The sequence below is a fragment of the Esox lucius genome, chromosome 21 (assembly GCF_011004845.1).
Source record: "Esox lucius isolate fEsoLuc1 chromosome 21, fEsoLuc1.pri, whole genome shotgun sequence".
In the NCBI taxonomy this organism is placed as follows: Eukaryota; Metazoa; Chordata; class Actinopteri; order Esociformes; family Esocidae; genus Esox; species Esox lucius.
The window spans coordinates 17,508,979-17,530,283 of NC_047589.1; the positions used below are offsets into that span (position 1 = coordinate 17,508,979).

At 40.2% G+C, this 21,305-nt stretch overlaps 1 protein-coding gene across 2 annotated transcripts; it reads right to left on the bottom strand.

The window, feature by feature from the left end:
• Positions 1–240: 240 nt before the first annotated feature.
• ptbp2a (polypyrimidine tract binding protein 2a) lies at positions 241–18,668 on the bottom strand. 2 transcript variants are annotated; one of them, XM_010891135.5, is made up of 13 exons: positions 18,594–18,668; positions 17,376–17,403; positions 8,211–8,277; positions 7,378–7,559; positions 6,627–6,929; positions 6,329–6,439; positions 5,890–6,091; positions 5,425–5,540; positions 4,081–4,114; positions 3,563–3,655; positions 2,192–2,408; positions 2,003–2,080; positions 241–1,817 (listed from the first exon to the last, which is right to left on the bottom strand). In XM_010891135.5, exons 1-13 carry the CDS (start codon positions 18,599–18,601, stop codon positions 1,688–1,690), a joined length of 1,569 nt encoding a protein of 522 aa, XP_010889437.1. In that variant the 5' UTR covers positions 18,602–18,668; the 3' UTR covers positions 241–1,687. The 2 variants fall into 2 exon arrangements, with proteins under 2 accessions (XP_010889437.1, XP_010889436.1); XM_010891134.5 differs by having other exon boundaries at positions 5,878–6,091.
• Positions 18,669–21,305: the final 2,637 nt, after the last annotated feature.

Sequence of the window (21,305 nt, forward strand, 5' to 3'; positions counted from 1 at the left end):
GAATCCTGATTTGTTTAGGTTCCTTTACCTTTTCACCCTGGGACAGAACTGAAAAGAAGCATAGTGGAAGAAAGACTGGACAGAAAAGACGAGCAAGCGGCAGAGACAGAAGAGGTGAATACAGAGCTACAGAAGAGTTTATTGATGCATGCTACAGGGGTAAAGCAGGGTACACACGAGAGAGGAGGGAGGAAAAAGAAAATCAAAATCACACAACCAAGTCAGACCAAACCTCCCGACTTTGTTAGAAAATTATTTTAATTGTGCCACTTACAAACTATATCTGAATCGTACATTTCTAGATGTAAAAATTAACTAATATAGAAAATATACATGACTTTTCTCTTAAACTGACAGAGAATCTGATGTTTTTTTTGTTTTGTTTTTTTTAGATACATCTATCCAGAAACTTGAGCTTGTGAGATTCTTCATAAAACAAGTGGGTATGACATGTATATCAGCATAAAATAACTGTGGAATTTGTGTTTCAGAATAAGGTACTGGATCTCATTTCCAGATATACAAAAGACCAGATTATTGAAATTATATTCCTTTCCTTGATGATGTAATGTAAATTAAGACTAAAGGCACATAAACTTTGGTCCCAACCAGGGTTATCCCTCTTCAGTAAACTGCAACACATTTGACATCACTACAGGTTCTCTCCTGTTTGCCTCTTCCAATGCATGCAACAGAAGATTATGCAAAACCTTTTGAACTGTACATCATAACATGGTCATAATGTTTAATTATGACAGTGATGACATATAGTTTAAATGAGTTAAGTATCACAATGTCTTTTTTTTTTATTCCATGAACCAGGCAGTACATGCTTAGAAAACCACTCACTTCCTACCCATGTACATCAATAAACTGCAATAGAAAGCAGATAAGGAAAGGAAAACACCTATAAAGAATTGAAACATTTAGACTATTTTAGTAAATGGTTGATGTGTCAACTAAAATGGGGAAACAATTTTTAAACTGGACATATGAAAAAAGGATTAAAGGAACACTGGTTGTCTGTCTGCGAATAACTTTACACATCATGGTCCAAGTAATCTAAAAAAAAAAAGGGTTAAAAAAAATAAAAATTCAGATGAACAAACCATGTGTTTGTTCATCTGATGAACAAACCTCCTATTGATCCCCACTCCACAACAACCACAGCGAATTTAAGCAAAAATTGAAAAGGCAAAACATCTTGGGTGGTAAAACAAAAATACAATCACACATGGGAGAAAATACAACACTTTACATCAGAATTAATGTGCCTCAAAATCAGACTGCAGGGATTTATGTAATATTTAGATGTAAAAAGAGTTGATATTGTCAGGTAAGGCACATTTTGTTTAACTTATTACAATAAAAAGAGGCGCCAACATCCATTCATCCACCCACCATAATGAGGAGACGGTGGAAAAGGCTTTGCCTTCTATACAAATGGGGAATGGGACTTACACATCGGTCTGGATCAAATGAAAGGGATAAAATTTCCCGTTTTTTTTTTTCTTCTAGTTTGTGATTCTCTGAAGGAATGACTGATAACATTTAGAAAGTAGAATGAAAAACAATGAGGTCAAAAAGTCAAAATGTGGTCCATCGGAGTCCGGACAGAGTAAACGAACACCAGCCAAGAGCTGCTTGGGAAACAACGCGATGGATGTTGAGGACTCGTTATGCAGGTTTAAATGGTGGACTTGGAAAAAGAGACTCTCAGGTGGTGGTTGTCTCCCATGTTGTAGTTATGGAGGTCAATCAGACCCTGTATGGCCTCTTCGACCGTTGACATCTGGAGCAGCGCCATTTTGTGATCCCTGAGAAGACAAGATGGTGACAAACATTGCGATGAGAGAGGAGCACGGAGTCAGCCATGGTACAGTACCCCTGAAACAAGCCCTAAAGCACAACGGAAATCATTTGAATGAATTCAAGTTCGTTCACAACAAAATCCAGAGCTCAAGCTCAGTCACTATCAGTGATGGAAGAAGAGAAGACTTACTGGAAAAACTTGAACGCGTTCACAGTGCCTCCGGCATTGGAGAACAGCAGTCGGAGGTCTTCCTCGGTTACATCCGCACTGGACAAAACAACATGTCAACTTAGCTTTCCGGGTGCACAGCCAACCCAAACCAGAGGATTTATTTTCGGGGTACAGATATCTGATCTCTGGTCTGTGTCGTAGACTTACGGGATGTTGGAGAGGTGGAGGGTGGTGGAGGGAGGGAAGATGTTCTGGAAGTTCTTGGAGCCGGGCTTCTTGAAGCGGTGGAGCGGGGAGTTGGTGAAGTCTTTGGTGAGGCCCTGGTCATCCAGGCCGTCCCTGGGAAGCTGCACCGAGGTGTGCTTGGACAGGGTCACCCTGATCACCTTCCCGTACATTTTCTGACCGTTCAGATGACTCATGGCTAGAAGCACAGTATTTGTATTAGGTGTTTTACCACTGTAGTTTATTGCCAAGACCGTTCCCCACTCCAGGAAAACGTCTTTCAAATTGAGGTTAGGTCTAAATATTAGAATTTGCTTCTTGAATGTGGAACACTGAATAAGTGGAGACAACCCAGAAAGATGTTCTAGCGTAGGACGGAATATAATTCAAATTAATGGAATAATAATTTAAGCAACCAATGGGTGCCAACTGGTTTAATCAACGCAGGAACCAGAAACAAATTGGCAAAAAAACAACCGGAGGATTGTCATAACGGTAACAAAAAATGTCAATTGGGCAACCCTATGAATAATTAAGTACTTCTATTATATCAAGTCAGGAAAAAAGCATGGCTGGACAGCACCTCCTGCTGGAGAACTGATCAACCTTGACTACAGCTTGTCTGCACAAGCTCCCCATCGTACAGACTGAAATTCACCAAAAATAAAAAACACATGCCAACGTCAGTTGCTCATGGACTAGTGCTAATCGCTGCCTATCCATAACCCCACCTCCCTGCGAAGAGATAGCCTTCTCTTCCATCCATCTGAAACAAGCTCAGCATTTCAGGGACTATGAAATAAGAAAATTATAATCTTGCTTTCAGGTCCATGGACCGGACCTGGGTCCACAGAGGAAGGCCTGCTGGGTCCATGGCATATACCTCACAAAGTCCTACTCCACACAGTCCACTTTTAACAGTTGGCACACAGTGTACATTCTATTTTATAAGTGCGGCACTAAGCATATTGATAACAATGAATCTGTGGTATTAATAAAATATCAGACATATTAGCAATTGAACATCGCTGGGCATCATAATAGTTGATACTGCAGTATAAGACAGCTGGGGAACAATCAATTAAACAAACATGTTTTTTCCATTGGTCGAGCTTCCAGGTGGTTGAAATCACCGAAATAACAATGGAAATGTAAACTTTTTTACTGTCTTTTTAGTAAGTAAACATAGGTTGTAACCTGATACATTTCCCCAAAACTACCCAAATATCCATGCTAACACGGTAGCCTGTTCATCAACAGTTACTAAATTAGCCTGTGGAGATTCATTAGACATGTAGATCCACTCTGAACAGACAGTTGGGGAAACAGAAGCATCATGGATGAGTATCTTACCTAGCTGGGCTTGGTTGGCATCAGCCATCTGTATCAGAGCACTGTCCTTTTTATTGTAGAGAATCTTCACCCTCTGGCAATCCCCGTAAACCCCTGTGTTAAAGCCAAGAGCAGACAAGAGGAAGCGGAGGGAGGAGGAGGAGGGGAGAAAGAGCAGACAGTGAGGAAAACAGTTAGGACAAGAGTCGTAGGAAAGATTGAGAGAGAGTGTAGAGACTGGCTATATAGAGATCATTCATCAGAATTAAAATCGGCAAAAAATAAACAAGAGTTGCCAAGGTGTGCTTGTGCGAGTGTATGTGGGAGACTGAAAGAAGTTAAAAAAGCTTTGTGAGATGTTTGGCAAATCCAACTACTGTTCATGCCAATTTACCATGCATTAACAGAACGCTATGGATCAATTTAAAGAGAGACTGAAAAACGACCAAACCAACATAACAGAAAGAAAAAAAAAAACAACCTTGAATGATCTCTTTGTAACAGAAATAAACATCAAAAGAGAGCTAACATTAACATACCGAACAGGGTAAACAGACTTTGGGGCGTAACCATCTTTAGAAGGAGAGAAGAGCAAGCAGCGGAAGACAGGTAGAGAGGTAGAAGAGTCGGAGCGGAGGTAGAGAGCGGAGATTGACAGATCATCCATAACGGAGGGTGGTTTCCCGTAGAATGGTGAAGGTGGTCATGGAGCATGGTTCAAGGCAGTTAATTTGGGGTTTTAGGTAGGTCCAAGGAAACAGGTTTTGTTCAAGCACCAAGCATGAACAGGAGGGTTACAGGGAAAGGGGGGGGGGGGGGGGGGCAGACAGACAGACAAACGGACGGACAGAGGGGACGGGGGCAGACGGAGGGAGGGAAATGCAAATGTATAAAAAAATAAAAATAAGGGAGGGGGACAAAAAAACAGGTCAGTACACTGGAAATGCAGGAGGTCAGAATGGCTGGTTCATGTACTTAGTCAGAACTAAACAAGCAAATAAACTGTGACAAATGTAATCAAGCCCTGGACAAACATTCAATGTCAAATCATAAATCACACCGTAATCATAGAACTAACTAGCAATGAAGAAAACAAACGCATGCAGTAGGCAAGAGATTAACGTTCAGGAAATGTCATCTGAAGTGTGGCAATACAGAGTATGAAATGAAGACAATTAGTCGAAAGACCAAGCAGTCAAATCTGTTTTTATAGCACGGACATGAGAGAACAGACATGAAACCACCTGGTAGAGTTATGGCATTCACAAGTCATGTTAAACACAGACAGACTGTACATGTGGGTCATATGAGGGCAAATATATTTATAATGTCTTTGCATGTGTATATGGATACACACACAATTTAGGGTCTCTCCGTCGGAGATTTGATACTAGGAAGGGAGACAGAGTGCTCAAGCCAGGAGAGTGAAGAGAGAAAAGAACCACAATTTAGTTTTAGTTATGTATTGCAAAATGAAAGCGGGAGAATAATAGTGAGTGATTCAGACAAGACAAAACCATCATGACACATTGAGCCAGATAGGAAAGCTTAGAGAAGAGAAGAAAAAAAGTTAACCAGCTTCAGTCAGTTCAACATGGCAGAGAGGTTAGAAAGGAGTCAAAGTCAAATTAGTTTATAGACTTGTGTCCCTTTTGATATATCTGGGGAGAGGGGCTCAGTCTGAACTGGCAGACCTGGACATCATGGAGCAGGAGAGAAACAGAAAGAGAGAGCGAGGGAGAGAGAGCGCGAGAGAAAAAAAAAGAGAGAAACACAAAGAGAGAGCGAGCGAGAGAGTTCAGAAGGGGAATCAAATGAGAACTAGACGGGGGAGGGTGTTAGGCCTATGTGTGGAGGTGGGGGCAGTTGAGAGGGGCACTGACCTCTTCGTTGAGGTTGGAGGCCAGGAGCACCCCGCTGGAGCCGGAGTGGCCTGACAGGGCCACCCTCCCTGCAGCAGCAGCTGCCGCAGCCGCAGCATTCAGAGGGCTCAGGGCACCTGGAGAGAGAGGGGTCAGGCCGGTTAGGGACGACGGCGCTCGGGCGGACAGATGTCACCAAGCGCCAGTCGTCGGTATATTTTACTCAGGTCCACACAAAAAAAACATGTACCCTGGCAGAGACCGGACTGTCCAGTCAGACCGATTCCACACAAATTCTAAACATGTGTTGTTAAACGACATGAGTAGAGACTGGACAGAAGCAGACTTTTACAATATGTACAAAGCACAGCCTCCCCCTTAAGCGAGCGGCAAGCCGCCAACACCACCCGGACCCCTAACCCCAAGAGCCCCCAATGCCATGACAAGAGGAAAGAGGTAAAGAGAGGGATGTACCTGGGATCTTACCGAGCAGAGAACTGGAGTCCTTGCCTTGGAAAGCAGCGGCCATGTTGGGATCCACGGCCGGCTGGCCGTCCCCGGCCGGGAGCTCCGGCCGAGTGTAGTCGCGGCTCTTGTCGTTGTTGTACTTGACATTCAGGTTGACCAGTTTGGAGTAGTCGATGCGGAGTGTACAACAGGAGTTGTAAATGTTCTGGCCGTCCAGAGCCTGTGAAAGAAAGGGGAACCGTGAGTTGCGATTTTATTTGCACGTGGAGAGCAGACTCAGCAGTGCTCTTCATAAAGTAAAACATTAAAAGCAGCAAGTATACAAATAAACCAGTGAGCAATGACATTATAAAGAAAACTGTTCATTCCAAACTCTGGCGGTGAGATGAGCAGCCATCAGGGGTCCGAGGAAGGCCGGGGTCTCTTAAATCAGATTGATATAGTCGCGACTACTCACAATTTTGGCTTGCTGTGCGGTAGATGGGTCATTGAACTGCAGCAGGGCCTGGAACTGATTATTCTTGGTGAATGTGATTATCTTCATGACCGTACCAAACTTTGAGAAGATCTTGCAGACAAAAGGGGAAATAACAGTACAGGATTTTTTCTCTCGCCCCACATTGAAAATACAACTGAGCTGTGAAGATTTCAATATTAAACCACTTTCAAGGGCAGAAGTAGCTGTCATTTATGCACAACGGAGTGCAACAAAGAATGTGCACTGCATATCTGAGTCGGTAGAGACCGTACACTACCTGCTGCAGTACATCCAGAGTGACTGGGTAGAACATGTTGTCAATTATTATTCTGAGCACTGGGCTGGATGCAGCTGTTAGAGCCAGATCTACTGTGGAGCCTGATGTGGGGGTACCGCCCCCCTGGACCGCTGACACTGCCTGCAGGACTGCCTGGGCCCGTTGGTTTCCAGCATCTGTTTTGAGTTCTTTGTGGTTGGAGTATTGAATGAACACTGGGACGTTGCGGACATGGGGTGTGACAGTGGAGTAGTAGTTGACCATGGTTATTGCGGCTTCCTCTGTCCCGAGCTCCAAGAAAGCCTGAGGACAGGAAGAGCAATTTCAAGTTCCCCGTTGTGCTACATACCCAATGACGTTCTGCAGAGTCGTATGATTGAGTTTACAGGGCAGTTCAACTGAATTACAAGAATACAAATCAACGAAATACGGTAATTAATGAACCAGAAACAAAAATCCGGCACGCATCCAGTATTATGCAATACTTAAAAGAAAATCACTGGTTTAAAAGGAAAACAAAAATAGTATATTGAACAAAAATAAAAAAATATTTTTTTTAATTGTTGTAAAAAAATACATCTGCTGATTGAAATTAAGAACTTAACTGGATTTCACATGACTGGGAATACATTGAGGATCTTTTCACAGCATGAAACAAGGATCAATATTTTGCATGTTGCGTTTATATTTGTGATAGGGGAATGTCCGTAACAGAAATTCTAAAATGGCTGCTTCGTTTATTCTCACTCACCTGGTTTTTTCCCTTTAGCGTCAGGATATTTGTGACTTTCCCAAAAGGTAACCCCAAGGCAATGACCTCCGTTTCTGTAGTTTCATTGGGAAGTTTTCTGATGTGCAGAACACGAGAGGGAGCAGCCTCCATCCTGTCTTCCACTCTCAGCTTTTTACTGTCACTCCCGTTAGATGTACCATCTAAAAAGAAAACATAATTGTTACCTTTTTGCGGATTTAGCACTCACATTCAAAGTGACATGTTTCTATAGTTACTACGTGTAGCAAACCAAGTGAGCAAGGGCCGATTGAGAAACTCCCAGCACCACTTGAATGCTCTCTCACAATGTAGTGGTGAGTACCAAAGTTAAAGCATGTAACTAAACTCACAACTCATTAAAAGTTAGTTCAGGAGAAGGCAACACATTGAGTCAGTCCCACCAATACGTGTTTAAAGCTGAAAACATTAGGCTAGGACAACCTAATTAGGATCTTAATGCAAAATATTTTAAGTTTGGAAATAAAATGAACACTGATGAACATCTCCACAGGATCTAACGTACCATACTTTCCTCTTTAAAAGATTAGACACGGTCCGTGCTAAAAAGACAAATACTCCTAGAGAACACAGCATCACTATTCCAGTAACATGCTAGCTTGTGTGTGGGTGCCAAACTAATGCAGAGCCTGAAGTTATTTAGATACGGAAATATCCCCCCGCAAGGAATACGTACAAATACATTAATCCTTCTGCTTATTGTCTTGCCGATCAAAATACATTCATGAAGTCTCCATTTAGACTGGGCTGACAGAGTGAGAAAAGGGGGATCCCACCCCCAAAAAAAAGCTTACCACTGATACTGCTCATGTCAGAGCTGCTGTTGTAGAGACTGCTTGATAACAGCTCATCAGATCCTCTCTGGAGAAAGGAGAAAACAAGAAACAAATAGATAAAGGCTTATGGTATGGCTCTCCAAGAACAGACATGTTCCGTTTGCAGCAAGCAGAGCCCATTAAAAAGACAATGAAATACAGGCCTCTATGGACAGTTTGAGGAAATGGAGGGGAGACATAAAACACCAGGTAGGTTGGTTCTTTTTCTAGTTTCGTCAGTTTAATCTTGCAGAGTCTCAAGATGTCAGACATGTCATTTCATCTGGAGTTCCCCAGTGCTTCCCGGTAGGCTCTGAGCTGTCCTCTGTCCGTTAGGCTGCAGTTGGTGGCTGACATGCTCCAAGCACCGCTAAAACTGACTGATGAGACAGTCAGGCAAGGCCTGGAGTCATTACAGAGGAAACTATCGAACAGGCCTGAGTCTTAGGCTTTTTTTGCTTTGTGGGTGAATTTGAACAAATTGCTCTTTATCCAGGGCTCCAGACAAACATTTCACTTTAGTGAAGCTGGTGCCACAGACTTTCACAGTTGGTGGCACCAGCCGTTGGTTTTGAATTCAGCAATTTCAGATTAACAATGACACTCTCCCACAACAAATTAGGGCTTTAGAAATTCTCTCAATGTTTTGGTTCAATAGAGATGAATTTGCTTTCATCCATACACTACCATTCAAAAGTTTGGGGTCACTCATGCAGCATTTCCACTGGTGCTTTACCCCGGCACCAGGGTCACACTGGTGATTTATGTGAATATTGGCTCCAGACTTTTGTTTCCACTATCAAGTTTGGTGTCAAGGACTTAAGGAGGGAGGAGTACACCATAAACGCGATTTGGTTTTCCGTTTACAAAAAATAAAAGGCTATATGTTTCTGGCAGTAAAACAAAATAAAGTGTCTGTTTTCTTTTGCCCATCTCAGTCTGACTCAGTCCGAGTTGCGGCTTTTTCTTTGCAACTGTGCCTAGAAGGCCAGCATCCCAGAGTTGCCTCTTAACAACTGATGTTGAGACTGGTATTTTGCGGGTATTATTTAATGAAGCTGCCAGTTGAGGATCTGTGAGACATCTGTTTCTCAAACTAGACACTAATATTTATTCTCCTGCTCAGTTGTGCACCGGGGCCTCCCACTCTTTTTATTCTGGTTAGAGCAGAGGTCACCAACCTTTTCAAGCCTAAGATCACATCCCAAGTCCAAATGTAAACCAAGATCTACCACTTGCAAACAATTATGAAAAAACGAGGCCACAATGTAGTTTGACATTCTTTGTTGCCTGTTAGTCACTAGCAAAATATTTATTATACAAATAGTATATAACTCTCCGGCGCGTTCTGCGAAGATCGCGGGTCAGTATCATCAACTTCATCTTTGCAGCCGACACAAAAAAAACATTTGTTTATTAATAAACAATTAAAACGTCTCATTGAAATATTTTACATTTTCATAATCATTACTTTTGCTGGTTCTTTGAGACAGCTTTTAGGTGCCGTTTACATGAACGCGTCACCACTCCATCAGAACCGAAAACATAGAGAGAGCTTTTCATATGTAAACTATAGGCTATTTGATTGGACAGCCTCTCCCTCCCCTAGACACCATTTACTGCACACAATAGGCTCACACATGGTGCATATTAAATTAATAAATAATGAATACATAAATATATATTTATTTTTCCCTCTGATTTTGAAAACTATTCGCGATCGACTTAAAATGCTTCCAAGATCGACGGGTCGGTGACTCGTGGGTTAGAGTAAGCATGCGCGGTTCTGTAAAACAAGTAGTACAAAGCGTACACGAGATCTTCAGTTTCTTAGAAATTCCTTGCATGGAATAGCCTTCATTTCTCAGAACAAGAATAGACTGATGAGTTTCAGGAGACAGTCCTTTCTTTCTGGACATTTTAAGCCTGTAATCGAACTCAAAACTGCTGGTGCTCCAGATATATCACTAGTCTAAAGAAGGCCGGTTTTGTCGCTTCTTTAATCAGCACAACAGTTTTCAGCTGTGCTAACATAATTGCAAAAGGATTTTGTAATAATAAACTTGGATTAGCAAACAACACGCCATTGGAACACAGGACTGATGGTTGCTGATAATGGGCCTCTGTAAGCCTATATAGATATTCCATTAAAAAGTAGCAGTTGCCAGCTACAATAATAATTTACAACATTAACAAAATGTCAACACTATTTCTGATCAATTTGATTTTAAAGGACAAAAAAAAAAAACTGCTTTCCTTTCAAATACAAAGTTTGACCCCACACTAATCAAGGAACCGGAAACGAAATCACTGAATCTAACACCTGCTGGTATCAATTGAACACTTACAAACATCATATTTCAAAGCTATATCAGACCTTAATTATGGATTTTATTACGTCTGCGTTATTCTTTCACAGGAACAAAAGAGAAGGGAATTAAGCTGTTCAAAAAAATTGCAATGTGGACATTGTTCAATTCAAACCCAAAAATGTACTATATAAAACGGAAACAAAATCTTCTAGTTCCAACTTCACTGAACAGTACTTAACTAATACTTAGTTGCATAACCTTTGTTTTTGATAACTGCTGCGCATCTGCGTTGCATCGAGTCCACCAACCTCTGGCACCTAGAAACCGGTATTTCAGCACAGGATGACTGGACTACATTGCACAGTCCTTGAGAAGTTTTGGGTTTTGATTCAGACACTGTATATTTAATGTCACCCCACAGGTTTTCAATGGGGTTGAGGCCAGGGGATTGAGCAGGCCACTCCAATCCTTTTTGACTGGAACCAAGACGTTGCTCACTTGCTTGTGTGTTGGGGGTTGTCATCTTGTTGAAAACACCCATTTCAGGGGCATTTCATCTTCAGGCATATGGCAACAATCTCTTCAAGTATTTTGACGTATTCAAACTGATGTTCCCCGGTATAGGATAACTAGGCCCATCACCATAGTATGAAAAACATCCCCATACCACGATCGTTGCGCTACCATCCTTCATCTCCAGTGTTCTGTGGCTTGAATTCAGTACCCGGGGGTCGTCTGACGTACTGTCAACGACCCCTGTACTCGAAAAGAACAATCTTACTCTCATCAGTGCGCAGTATGTTACGCCATTTCTCTTTGGGCCAATCAATGTGCCTTGGCAAAGTTCAACCTATTCTGCAAATGCCATTTTTTCAGCAATGGGGCTTTTTGCTGATAACTCCGCTTCGTTCAAACGTCTTTTGACTGTAACAGCACTCACAGGTAATTTGAGATCATCCCTGATCTTTCTGGAGGTGATGACTGGCTGCATCTTGGCCATTCTGACAATTCTTCTATTAATTTTAGCAGTAGTTGCTCGTTTTCATCCGCGTGTTTCAGCTTTTTGTCGCTGCTTTAAAGCATTTGATATAATTTTAGCTAAGCATCCTATACTTTGCTGCACTTCTTTATACATTTTCCCCTCCAATCAAGCGTTTAATCCACTTAAGTTGCTCCTCCAAACAATGTTTGGAATGGACAATTCAGAAGGGAATATATCTTTTGACATTTTGTGAAACATTTGCATCTCTTCTTCCTTGATAATGGACAATTAATGACACCAGTTTTCTCACCAAATGACTGTATCCTCTACTTAAACTCCACACTGTTGTTATTTTGAACATGCCTTTTTCAATGAATGAGTCAATTACTCAGAACAAGCAGGGTGGATGTCATGACAGATGGGACTATTTTCTCCTGTTCTACGTCTACAAGTCCATTATTTGCCAAACAGGAATATCACTACTACCAAGAACAGTGGTTCATCAGGTTACTGATGTTGTACTGCTATAATTGTTTTTTTAATACAATGGCATAATAGTACATAATCAGTTTAACCCTATCAATCCTACTCTTAATATTACCTTGGGCGGGGACCCCATTTTCATGCTCCGCCCTTATTTTTGTATGACAATAAAGTGTGTTACCTGATTATAGATCACACTCATGTGAGTGGAATGCAAAACAATTTGACAAATTAAAAAAAACATAGTAATAGAAACACTGATGTATTGTATTCTGTTGGTACAGAAATTGTTTATGGACTAGTCTTAGATACCTGTGAAATTTCAAGTTTTCCCCAGCAACTGTGAGAATTATCAAGTAATAAAGAAAATTGGTCGCAATCAGATAATCTCAATCTCTAATCCATGCTACAAACCGCATTTTCTGTGACAAACATTTTCTGATTGGATAGGTTTATTTGAACAGTGTTTCATAGTTAGCATACTTCATTACTGATGATCAGTTTGTATGTTCCCCTTTAATAGTCCTGCCAATCTGCAAGAAACGTTTTAAAACCACAACAGTAAAATCGAACAGTCAGAGAGAGAGACAAATAGTCTTCCGCATTATAAGGTGCAATGACAAACAAAGCCTTACTGTTTCAATGTAAGACTGTGGTATAGCCGAACCTAATCAGAATTGCCTGTGCCAATCATTCTCTTGGCTTACCATTCTCACATGATACAAATAACTTTGCTCTAATGTGAGCCCTTCAAATAAGATACATTGAACAGCCTCCATGACCAGGTCATGAAACTTTACAAACATAGCTTGGTCGATAATCAGACTTCATCTCAACTAGAACAGAGGAGTGAATTTTTTTTATTATTATTTTTTTATTTAGAATTACACAGGTTAGCTGGAAGCAGCAGTAAGACCACATGACAGGTAACTAAAAGGCTGCTAGAACAAATCCCAAGGTGTAGGCAACCATAATGTATATGAGTAATGTAGTTTATCCAAATCACTCCCCAAGTCACTGCTGCAAATAAGGATACATTGTTAGTTAAAAAACCCGGTAAGATAAGAAAAATCTACCAAACATTGCAATTTTATTTGAAATGCTTTTGTTGGAATGTGTTATCACTACAACATTTATAGAGTGGATAAAACACAGAGCACCCCCGTGGGGCCATGAGTCCACAAATAAATTGCGGGAAATAAAGTTGTCTTTGACATAAAACGTGACAACTAGGTCTAACTCACACCCGGGCTGGGAATAAAACTGTAAAGAATGTTTATCTAAACTAACCTTCTTTTGGATATGGAATATTGATTAAATAAACACAAAGGCAAAGCCCAATAACACTATCAAAGGACTGTTTGTTTTTAAAAGTATTTCCCTCAGAGGAAGTTAATTTGTTTTGCAGCAGAGAGAAACACAGTTGTTGGACACAAACTGGATTAGGAGGGTACAAGATCAGAACACATTTATAAAAGGGAACAGGCTTAGTCCTAACTGGAATGGACACTTGTTTTTTCCTATTTAATTACTGTTGCTCTGATATCATAAGAGCTAGAAATGACAACTTAAAATGTAGCCTTATCTTGATGACCTGATACCAAGTCTTCTCAACAGTTGTAGGATACGTTTAGGATTACGAGAACATACCAGAATGCCCAGAGGCCAACTTGCAGAGTACAACACTTTCTTATAAATAGTTCTGGCTGCTACAGAAGCCACCCAGAACCTAAGTTTAACAGCCCCACTGTAAAAGGGTCTAAAAACAGGATCTAAAAACATCCCACAGTTTGTCTACCTCCTACAAAATAGTAAACAATTACAACCAGACCAGGCAAACAATTTGACTGACTGTATTCATGATACAGCATTGCCCGGGCCTTTATAAAACCTTAACATATGTAAAATAACAATGACTGGAAGATTTTCATTAAAGTCAATTCATACAATTTTCATTCATTCCTTTTGTCATGTGCCAATACGCACAGCCGGGTCATTATTTTTTGAATGTTGCAATGCGAAAATAATTGTTAATTCTATTAAACGTGGTTGCCATGCAGGCTGGCTACTGATCTTTTCACCTACTAGATAGCAAACTCAGTCAAATCAAACAACAACCTGTAATCAGACACTAGCAGCATTGTTGTTTGCTCTAGCTTTTCTACTGGCCTTTACTGATCCATGTAAAGTTGAATTTCGAGTTTCCCTGTCCAGAAATGTCAACATGTTAAACTAACGGGCATCAGTTCTGTGACAGCTTTGTGATTGGTTCACCCCAGCATAATGTGCCAGAACAGGGCAGTCACAGCGTTTAGCGCTGGAGAAAGGTGGATTCTTTTTATTAATAGAATGTGTAAGTAATGAGTTAGGTGACCAAGAACCCAATGGCCACTAACAGAGCTTCAACCTTGCTCAGCAGAGAACCTGCCAGGAGGACCACTATCTCTGCAGCACCATCAATCCAGCCTTTATGGTTGAGCGGCTAGACAGAAGCCACTCCTGAGTAAAAGGCATATGACGTGCCGCCTGAAGGACTCTGAGCATGAGAACATTAACAAGTCTCATGAGACCAAAATCTAACTACAAACCCGATTCCAAAAAAGTTTGGACACTGTACAATTGTGAATAAAAACAATGTGTAAGTTTAAAATGTCTATATTTTATTCAGAACACAACAGATGACATTAAATGTTTAAACTGAGAAAATCTTTCACTTTAAGGGAAAAATAAGTTGATTTTAAATGTCATGGCATCAACACATCTCAAAAAAGTTGGGACAAGTCCATGTTTACCACTGTGTGGCATCCCCTCTTCTTTTTATAAAAGACTGCAAACGTCTCGGGGACTGAGGAGACAAATTGCTCAAGTTTATGAATAGGAATGTTGTCCCAATCTTATCTAATACAGGCTTCTAGTAGCTCAACTGTCTTGGGTCTTCTTTGTTGCACCTTCCTCTGCCAAATGTTTTCTTTGGGGGAAAGATCTGGACTGCAGGCTGGCCATTTCAGTACCCAAATCCTTCTTCTATGCAGCCATGACATTGTAATTGATGCAGTATGTGGTTTGGCATCGTCATGTTGGAAAATGCAAGGTCTTCCCTGAAAGAGACGACGTCTGGATGGGAGCATATCCAAGCATAGAACTTGGATATAACTGTCAGCATTAATGGTGCCTTTCCAGATGTGTAGGCTGCCCATACCACACACACTCATGCAACCCCATACCATCAGAGATGCAGGCTTCTGAACTGAGCGCTGATAACAACTTGGGTTGTCCTTGTCCTCTTTAGTCCGGATTACATGGCGTCCCAGTTTTCCAAAATTAACTTCAAATTTTGATTTGTCTGACCACAGAACACTTTTTTCAACTTAGCCACAGTCCATTTTAAATTATCCTTGGCCCAGAGAAAACGCCTGCGCTTCTGGATCCTGTTTAGATACGGCTTCTTTTTTGACCTATAGAGTTTTAGCCGGCAACGGCGAATGGCACGGTGGATTGTGTTCACCAACAATGTTTTCTGGAAGTATTCCTGAGCCCATGTTGTGATTTCCATTACAGTATCATTCCTGTATGTGATGCAGTGCCGTCTGAGGGCCCAAAGATCACGAGCATCCAGTATGGTTTTCCGGCCTTGACCCTTACGCACAGAGATTGTTCCAGATTCTCTGAATCTTTGAATTATATTATGCACTGTAGATGATGATAACTACAAACTCTTTGCAATTTTTCTCTGAGAAACTCCTTTCTGATATTGCTCCACTATTTTTCACCGCAGCATTGGGGGAATGGGTGATCCTCTGCCCATCTTGACTTCTGAGAGACACTGCCACTCTGAAGGGCTCTATTTATACCCAATCATGTTGCCAATTGACATAATAAGTTGCAAATTGGTCCTCCAGCTGTTCCTTATCCTTAACTTTTCCGGCCTCTTATTGCTACCTGTCCCAACTTTTTTGGAATGTATAGCTCTCATGAAATCCAAAATGAGCCAATATTTGGCATGACATTACAAAATGTCTCACTTTCAACATTCGATATGTTATCTATATTCTATTGTGAATTAAATATAAGTTTGAGATTTGTAAATTATTCCATTCCTTTTTTACTCAATTTGTACAGCGTCCCAACTTTTTTGGAATCGGGTTTGTAAAAGGCCTGAATACCAGGCAATACAACTAGTGGGGTGGGGGGGTACCACTCATCACCAGCTAATACCTATGGTGAAGCATGATGGTGAGTGCATCATTCTATGGGGATGCTTCTCGGCAACAGGGACTGGGGAGACCAATCAGGGAGGGAAGGCTGAACAGAGCAAAAAAACTGAAAGGAAGAAAACCTTATACAAAATGTATTCAAGTACAGATTAAGTCTAGAACAACAAAATCAGGATAAAGCAATGGGGTCAGAATACAGAAGGCACTGTATGCATTTTACTCAAGAATGGCTTCAGTTAAGCCAACCCTTCTCCACCAAATTTGATAAATTACACTGATGGACAAACAGAAAAGCAGCACCATGCTTCACCACTGGTGTCACTCATCTCTCTTTAAACAAAGAATAGCAGACATGGTCAAGCAAAGTGCCAGTCATTTCCTATATGCCATCATTCAGTTCACTCAATTTCTGTCCAAGCTTAACAACAAGCACTGAAAAACATAGGGTATTCATTGTGCAATCTAAATCCCTTTTTCAAAGATTTTAATATAGAATTTTTAAAGCATTTGTCAGCATAGCAAGTGTGCCTATAAGAGGGGAGTTGATCAGAATGCTGAATTGTTGGAATTCAGCTAACTTCCACAAGGCAGAAGAATATTAATGCTATCTCCTTGAAATTGGCATTGAGTCAGTACCTATTATATTCATAACATTCAAATAATACATGCACGGAACCATGAAGCCTTACTGATATAATAAACATGTTACCAACAACTATAACACAAAAAAGTATGTGAGATCATACCCATGGTATATGGTCTCATAAACCAGGTGGTATGAATCCTTAATGATGATTGGCTGACAGTCGTGGTATGTAATACTGTATACCATGGGTATGACATCACATGATGTTGTACTGCTCTGATTACGTTTGTAACCGGTTTATAAGCACGATCTCGGGTTGTGATATATTTCCAATATACTACGGCTAAGCACTGTCTAGGCACTCCACATATGTTGTGCCTTTCAAACAATCAGCACACAGTATTTGAACAATCCCATTTCAGATATCCAATCAATCATGTCAGTACTTTTTCCAACAATAAGCAGTCACAAGCATTACTACTGAACTTTAGAAAAAAATCATCAACACTTTAAAAACAAGTACACAACATTTACTTGTCCTGGATTTGGCTATGGACCAATCCTTACCTTTACGCCAACTGCAACATCTCCAATACTGAAAAAAGGAAACAATTATTAATGTCATTAGCAAAACCAATTCTGTACACGATAATAAAGCATGAGTATCTGGGTACACCGCGATGAGTGCGCGCGAAGCACTGACGTCAACAAACATGTGATTCTTGTTAAATAAAAACATTTCAGCACCAATATAACTTAATTATCTACACATTTTGGCAAATTCTATTGGTTATAAAATTCGCATTTTAAAAATAAAAACTGTTAAGTGACGTCGGAGATGCATACACGAATGGTTCCTCAACTCCACTTAGCTCCTGACTGTATACCCAGCTAGCAAAAGTAACGTTATTTAAAGTCACTACAGTATGTGCATCGAATCCCCAACTGTTGTAATGTAGCACGTAGATACAGCAGTGTAGACGAGTCAACCGGCTAACACAGCTAACTAAACGTAAACAGCGCAACATCGCTAGTAGCTACATTGCTATTACTGTACCGTAGCTAACAAGCTAGCTTACTAGATAGTAAAATAAAACCACAGAAGGATCTAGCAAGCGTTTATTTTCAACACCAACACAAATGTGTTACATTAGCTAGCTAACTAAACAGTCAACAAAAACATGGCCACTGGCTTTAAAATTATTCGACCACAGCGGTATTTGGGAGTGCAAGTCAATTAGCCATAGATTTGCAGCTAGACAGCGCTGATTGTTTCGGCTTTGACCCGACAGCTAGCGTTAGCTAGCCAACTAGCTCCATTTTCAATCAACAAAGGATTCAACTCAAGATCCCTCGACAAGTGACGACACACCCTAGTCTCATGCTTGACAAACCCCCGGCCTACGATTGCACAGCACTACATTCATTAGCTTGATAGCCAACAAGTCACGAACTATTAGACACATGCTAAATTACATGTTAGCTAGAAAGCGTACTTCGTTTACTTATTGAACTAGTTAACTAAATAGCCGTGTAGCAAACTTGCTTCGTATTTATCAGTACACCCGATGTTGCCAGGCGTTAACTCACTTTAGCCACGCTAAAGTGGCTAGCTAGCTGGCTAGTTAGCTAGCTAAAGTAATTCGCTTGCTAACGTGTTCATAGATATCTGTCTAGCATCTGAGGTGAAGTAGATACTCTTCAGTTAATAAACGACATCTCGCCACGCACAATTCATGTTTTAAAGCAAAAACGGTGTTCATATTTAAGATGGCCAATACATACCCGTCCATTGCCAGAAAATCCTTCTTAACAACACCGATTTCTGCACTGTTCTCCTAAAATGGAGGGACTGGAGACCTTGGCGGAAATAGTCGAACCAAGCGGAAATAGTCGAGTAAAAACCAGTTTTGTATTCATTATTTCGATCTAGAAAACCTGATAAAATCAGTAAGGTAACAGCATTTAAATGCGTTATTTAACCCAAAAGCATATATCAAGAATCTATTATCAGGGTTGAAATAACCTTTTTCACCATTATTTCATTTCTGAGTGGTCCAAATCATTCAGGTCAGATGGTTAATAACACACAATCACATTTCATAATGCGTTTAAAACAATTACTTGCAATCGACATAACCATATCAGCCAGTAGATGGTATGAGCATACTTTTCTGGAACACACCCATCGTCTACATGGTAAATTTCGTTCACATTTCCTAATAATAGAGAGCTTTCAAGTCGACATCAAATTGACGTAGGGAATGGATGCGCGTTCATCTTGGAGGCAAACTAAAGCATGAACAAATGCAACCAGCCTGTAAAAAATGACCAGAGACAAATATAGCTTTTGTATTCTTAATTGTATTTAGTTTTCCAAGTTAGTAGTAGCCACTTTGAAATCACAGCTATTTGAAATAAAGCTACCATGCTATACAGCTGTTGTTGAATAAATCAACTACAGCTTTTGCTTGCTGCTGAGCAAGCACTTAACATGATTTCATTCTGTCCCTCAAGGTAGTGCCCTTTCAGGACTGTGCATCAGATGCTGACAGCTTTTTGCATCTTCCACTGGATGTTCTTCTAATCTTTCCATCTAACAACCTCTGGACAATACATTTTTCTTACTTTGTTTTGTGTTTATTCTAATGTCAATACATTATTTTAAGTTTAAAATGTGTAATTGTTTAGAACAATTTGTAGATTGAATTTTTCACTTTGACATTATGGACTTTGTTGAGTCGTTTAGTGGCAAAATTAGTAAAATTAAATAATCCTAATTAATTCAGTTTTAAATTTAATGCACAAAGGGGTGACTACTTTTGAGAGTCACTATATGCACTGAACAAAAATATAAATCCAACATGCAATAATACGATTTTTGTTAGTTACTGCTCATATATTAGTGAATTTAAATACATATTAGGTCCCCATCTATGCATTTCACATGTGAGAACTAAGCTTTTTGCATGTATGGGACATTTCTGAAGGATCTCAGATATTTCATGGAATTTTTTTTTTTTAATCAAATAGACTATTTAAAAAGTATGGTGTCATACAGTATGATGTCATACTCCTCAGGAGGATGAGTTGGCCAATCAGTGATCCAGAAAAAAAAGGGCTGTCCAATCAGTGACACTCTTCTGAAGACTGGGTTCATCCCAAGATTCAAAAAGAGAAAATCTGCCCTGTAACTTAAATGTTTGTCTATTGCTAACTATTTACCTAAAATGGAATTTATCCATCGGCATGTAGTCTATTCACAACTAACCATATGTGTAATACACTGTCAAAATGTGGGAGTATTATAGAAACTTGACAGACATAAAGCTTCTGTAAGATCTTTTTCATGCTAGAAGGATCGGCATAGTACAGAGTTTATGCATATAATTTGTCTTGATAGACATACGTCATGCTACTCTGGCTCTATACAACTTCACGCCCTAGGTGAAATTAATGCCTAACTGCTTATCTGAAAGGACCTGGGATTTAATTAAAAATGACATTTCCCCAAACACTAGTTGTGCTTCCGCGGCCTGCCATGTTGAAATTAGCTGATGAGAGCTCTCTGAGCAGAAGGGGAATAAGCAAATTGTCAAACGCTCACCAAATCACCACCGTTTATCAGTCAAGCAGCGCTCAGGAAATAACAGCTAAAGTGACATCCTGCAGACTACAGTGGTATAAATAATACTTTTATTAGTAAGGGATAGAGACAAGGTAGTCTGATGTGTTTAAACAACAAGGTTTCGTACTGCAGCAGATTACATATTTGAGACCTCATTGCTGTTAAGTCTGTATGCACAGCAGAAGTTATCACATTTGGTAATTTACTTTCTAAAGGTTTTGCACCTTATATGGTGAGTGGACATTAGAATACACATATTCATGCTGAGACATGAACATCTAGAATTGTATTTGTCACATGCTTTATTGTTTTTTAACAGTTTGTAATATGTCAGTATCTGACAAAATATTTCTGGGAAGGCTTCCCTTAGCAAATCGAACAAGGCAAGCTCCTTCTTCCTATCTATCCCTTATGGAATTAATCCCCAGGTTTTTCCATCATTAAAAATTATTATCAAGGTTAGAGGGGGCCAAAGGGGGATCTTGCTTTCAGGAGTATTGATAATACTGTCTCTGGTCAAATGTACTCTTAATTTGCTTCTAGATATGAAATGTGCTAAATATAGTGATATTATGACGAAGTAATGAAAAGCAATTGCACAAGTAAAACATTTAATGGCATTAGGTTTGTTTTGAGTTTGTCGATCAGAAGGAGGAAAACTGACTTTACACACGGATGAATATTGACCATGTCCATCCGCAAGTAGATTGTCTGAGGAGATCTTAATGAAGAGATGTTTTGACCAAGAAGGGTTCTGTATTTGATGCCACTATGGGACAATACACAGTCCCGCTAAGATGGACAGGTGGCATACTGACATGAGGAGCTGCGGCAACCATTTTAAAGAAAGAGGGGCCATAGGAACAACA

Bases quoted from the DNA above. Each gene is read 5' to 3' on its own strand.
- ptbp2a (XM_010891134.5), bottom strand. The intron at 5,541-5,877 runs GTACATCCCTCT...CTCTCTCTCCAG, and splicing joins TCTGCTCGGTAAGATCCCAG to GTGCCCTGAGCCCTCTGAAT. The intron at 2,081-2,191 runs GTAAGTCTACGA...TGTTTTGTCCAG, and splicing joins CTCCACCTCTCCAACATCCC to TGCGGATGTAACCGAGGAAG.